Source organism: Panthera uncia (assembly GCF_023721935.1).
Source record: "Panthera uncia isolate 11264 chromosome E2 unlocalized genomic scaffold, Puncia_PCG_1.0 HiC_scaffold_19, whole genome shotgun sequence".
Taxonomy (NCBI): domain Eukaryota; kingdom Metazoa; phylum Chordata; class Mammalia; order Carnivora; family Felidae; genus Panthera; species Panthera uncia.
The window spans coordinates 13,422,932-13,426,486 of record NW_026057588.1 but is presented as its reverse complement, the minus strand read 5'-3'; the positions used below and the strand labels follow the sequence as shown (position 1 = coordinate 13,426,486).

General features: G+C 44.1%; 1 protein-coding gene across 1 annotated transcript; it reads left to right on the top strand.

Moving 5' to 3' along the window:
• Positions 1-2,027: 2,027 nt before the first annotated feature.
• LEUTX (leucine twenty homeobox) lies at positions 2,028-2,533 on the top strand (the record flags this gene model as incomplete). Its single annotated transcript, XM_049622324.1, has 1 exon — positions 2,028-2,533. A coding segment is annotated over one exon (456 nt), but the record flags the coding sequence as incomplete, so codon positions are not given.
• Positions 2,534-3,555: the final 1,022 nt, after the last annotated feature.

The following is a 3,555-nucleotide window of genomic DNA, read 5'->3' as shown; positions in this document are numbered from 1 at the left end:
GTTTTGTCCCCCTCCTTGTTTTTATATTATTTTTACTTCCCTTCCATATGTTCATCTGTTTTGTATCTTAAATTCCTCGTATGAGTAAAGTCATAGGATATTTGTCTTTCTCCGACTGACTAATTTCACTTAGCATAACAGCCTCTAGTTCCATCCACGCAGTTGCAAAGGGCAAGATTTCATTCTTTTTGATTCCCGAGTAATACTCCATTGTGTATATATACCACATCTCCTTTATCCATTCATCCTTAGATGGACATTTGAGCTCTTTCCATACTTTGGCTATTGTTGATAGTGCTGCTATAAACATGGGGGTGCATGTGTCCCTTCGAAACAGCACACCTGTATCCCTTGGGTAAATACCTAGTAGTGCAATTGCTGGCTTGTAGGGTAGTTCTATTTTTAATTTTTTGGGGAACCTCCACACTGCTTTCCAGAACTAGTATATTCCTCTAGAACAAGTGGACAGTTAGGACAGTTACTTGCTCTTAAACCAGGCTTGAACCATTTTCGCATAGGGGAAACAATTTCAGTGGTGCAGAGCAATCCCAGCAAGATGGTGAAGAGTGGGTTCCATGAGTCAACTTTTAAATAATTAATTAATTAATTAATTGGAGTTTCCCCTATATTTTTACCTCTTGAATTTTTTAAATGAAATTTATTGTCAAATTGGTTTCCATATAACACCCAGTGCTCATCCCAACAGGTGCCCTCTTCAATGCCCATCACCCACTTTCCCCTCTCCCCCTGTCCCCCATCAACCCTCAGTTTGTTCTCTGTATTTAAGAGTCTCTTATGGTTTTCCTCCCTCCCTCTCTGTTTGTGTCTTTTTTTCCCCCTTCCCTTCCCCCATGGTCTTCTGTTAAGTTTCCCAGGATCCACATATGAGTGAAAACATCCGGTATCTGTCTTTCTCTGCCTGACTTATTTCACTTAGCATAACACTCTCCCGTTCCATCCCTGTTGCTACAAATGGCCAGATTTCATTCTTTCTCATTGCCAAGTAGTATTTCATTGTATCTATAAACCGCATCTTCATTATCCATTTGAGTCAACTTTTAAGACCAAGCTCTTGGCTCTCGGGTCAGGCTCAGGTAAGAAGTTTATCTTTGAATGTATTTTTTTTTTTTTTTAATGAAAGCCTTGTGTCTATTCCTTTTGCAGAAGAGCAAAGGTATGCTCGCCGGAGGCGCACACACTTTAGTGCAGAACAGCTTCAAGCACTGAAACAAGTGTTCGAAGAGACCATGTACCCAGACTGGGTTACCATGATGGAACTTATTTCATCTACTCAGCTAGACGAATCTGTGATAAAGGTATGTCCCTGAGTGTGTGTCTACACAGCACACCTAACCCAGAGCTTCATATACACTTTAGTCATCATGTAATTCCTATTTATTGAACAACTGGTATGTGCGCAGACAGATGTCTTATGGTTTTATTCTTATGACCATCCATTTTATTAGGGAACACTAAGCTCACAGAGAATCCTCCAAGGATTATAAACATAAGAGCTAGAATTTGAGCCCAGACCTTTCTGACTCCAGACCCATAATGCTACACAGCGATGGATCTCAGATAAGCCCATTGGAGTCAGCTCCTGTTTATGTCTAGATTCTCCCTAATCAGACCATTCGGTCATTTAGATGCCTTGCAACTAAGTTGCCACAGAGTATTCGGGGTATGAGAACCCCCGAATGAATCCCAAAGACACCCCAAGCTAGACTCCCACTCCAAATCCTTGGTCTTCAGAAGTCTGTCTGAAAATGCTGAGCATCCACCAAGACAGAAGCACCTTGCCTTAACCCCTCCTGATCTAGGGTTTGAGTGCTCTGTCATGATCTTACACTCCCTTTGCCTTCTGGAACTCAGGACAGCAGAGGATAGAAGGAAATGTCCCTTGTTCAGATAACTATGAAGAGATGAGACACTAGCCTTCTCATGCCAAAAGAAGCTAATTCCTGAGAAACATGAGGATTTCCCTTTAGACCCGCCCCCCCCCCCCCCCTTAACCTGCTCACCTCCTCTCTCCCCAGACTTGGTTTAAGAACCAGCGCGTGAAAAGGAAGAAAGAGCAGCAACAAACTGATTCAAATTCGTCACTAAAATCATCAAGCCAGACGATTTCAATCAAAGAGGAGCAACCTCCCTTACCTGTAACTTCAGCAAACACTCATCCCGGGAGTCCCAGCATTTTGGATGCCTGTGACCATGAACTACCTCAGTCTCCTGATAGCGAGCAATCTGCAGGCGCTGGTCCCTCCAAGTGGAATTCGTCTTGGGATTCTCCACCTCATGATCTCCAACAGATATGTCTGGGGGACCCTGATCCTCCTTGGGCCTCCATTCCCTATGACATAGATCAACTTATACAACTATATGCCTTACCTGGGGATGATGATCTAGATCAGTACCTCTCCCCCAGGTGTCCCAGTTCAGGAGATATGGCTGACATACCCACCCTTATTGAGAAAGATCTATGAACCAAATCCTGACCAACTGAGAGATGTTTCCAAAGGCCTTTCATGGGTCAATGAAGTCTAAATGGACCAGAGCCCAGGAATTTGCCTTTCTCTGTGAGAAGAAAGAAATCTAGGATAGCCTGGGTGGTTCAGTCAAGTGTCTGTTGATCTTGGCTCAGGTCATCATCGTGAGTTCAAGCCCCGCATTGGACTCTGTGCTGACAGCATGGAGCCAGCTTGGGATTCTCTTTCTTCTCCCTCTCTTTCTCTCTCTGCCCCTTCCCCCTCATGCGCTCTCTCTCTCTCTCTCTCTCTCTCTTTTTCTCAAAATAAATCAACTTAAAAAAAAAGAATCTACCTTTAAAAATTTTTTTAGTGTTTATTTTTGAGAGAGAGAGGGAGAGACAGAGCATGAGCAGGGGAAGGGCAGAGAGAGAGGGAGATACAGAATCTGAGGCAGGCTCCGGGCTCTGAGCTGTCAGCACAGAACCTGATGCTCCATTGCTGAGAGGAACCTGAGGCTCCATTGCTGACAACAGAGCCTGATGCAGGGCTCAAACTCGTGAACTGAGACATCGTGACCTGAGCAGAAGTCAGACGCTTAACTGACTGAGACACCCAGGCGCCCCAACAATCTACCTCTTATCATTGCCTGTGTAACTTCTGTACTCTGAGTACCGTCTCAACCAAATTTCAGTATTAAGGGCAGTCATAGGTGCCTTTAGAATGGTAGTAGAAACCAGTTAGTTTTTCTTGGGTGCTAGCTTGTCGCAACTGACCTAGCTCCATGAAAGCACTCCAACTAAAGTCAATGCCATATAGACGAAGCTCTCTTGCACCTGTTCCCCATGGACCATCTTTATCTCTTTAAAAAAGTCACAGGGACATTAGCAAGGTGGTGGACTAGGAGGTCGCAGCACTTGTGTCTCCACAAAACAATGATTTAACAACTAACTACTCACTGATGAAAATATCTCAGAGAGGGCTCTGGAGTATAAGCAAGAAGCACAGCAACCCAGGGGAACATAAAACCTGAGGCCTCATAGAAAAGCATAGGAGGCATTTTACCTTATCTCATCCCCAGTTCTACAGA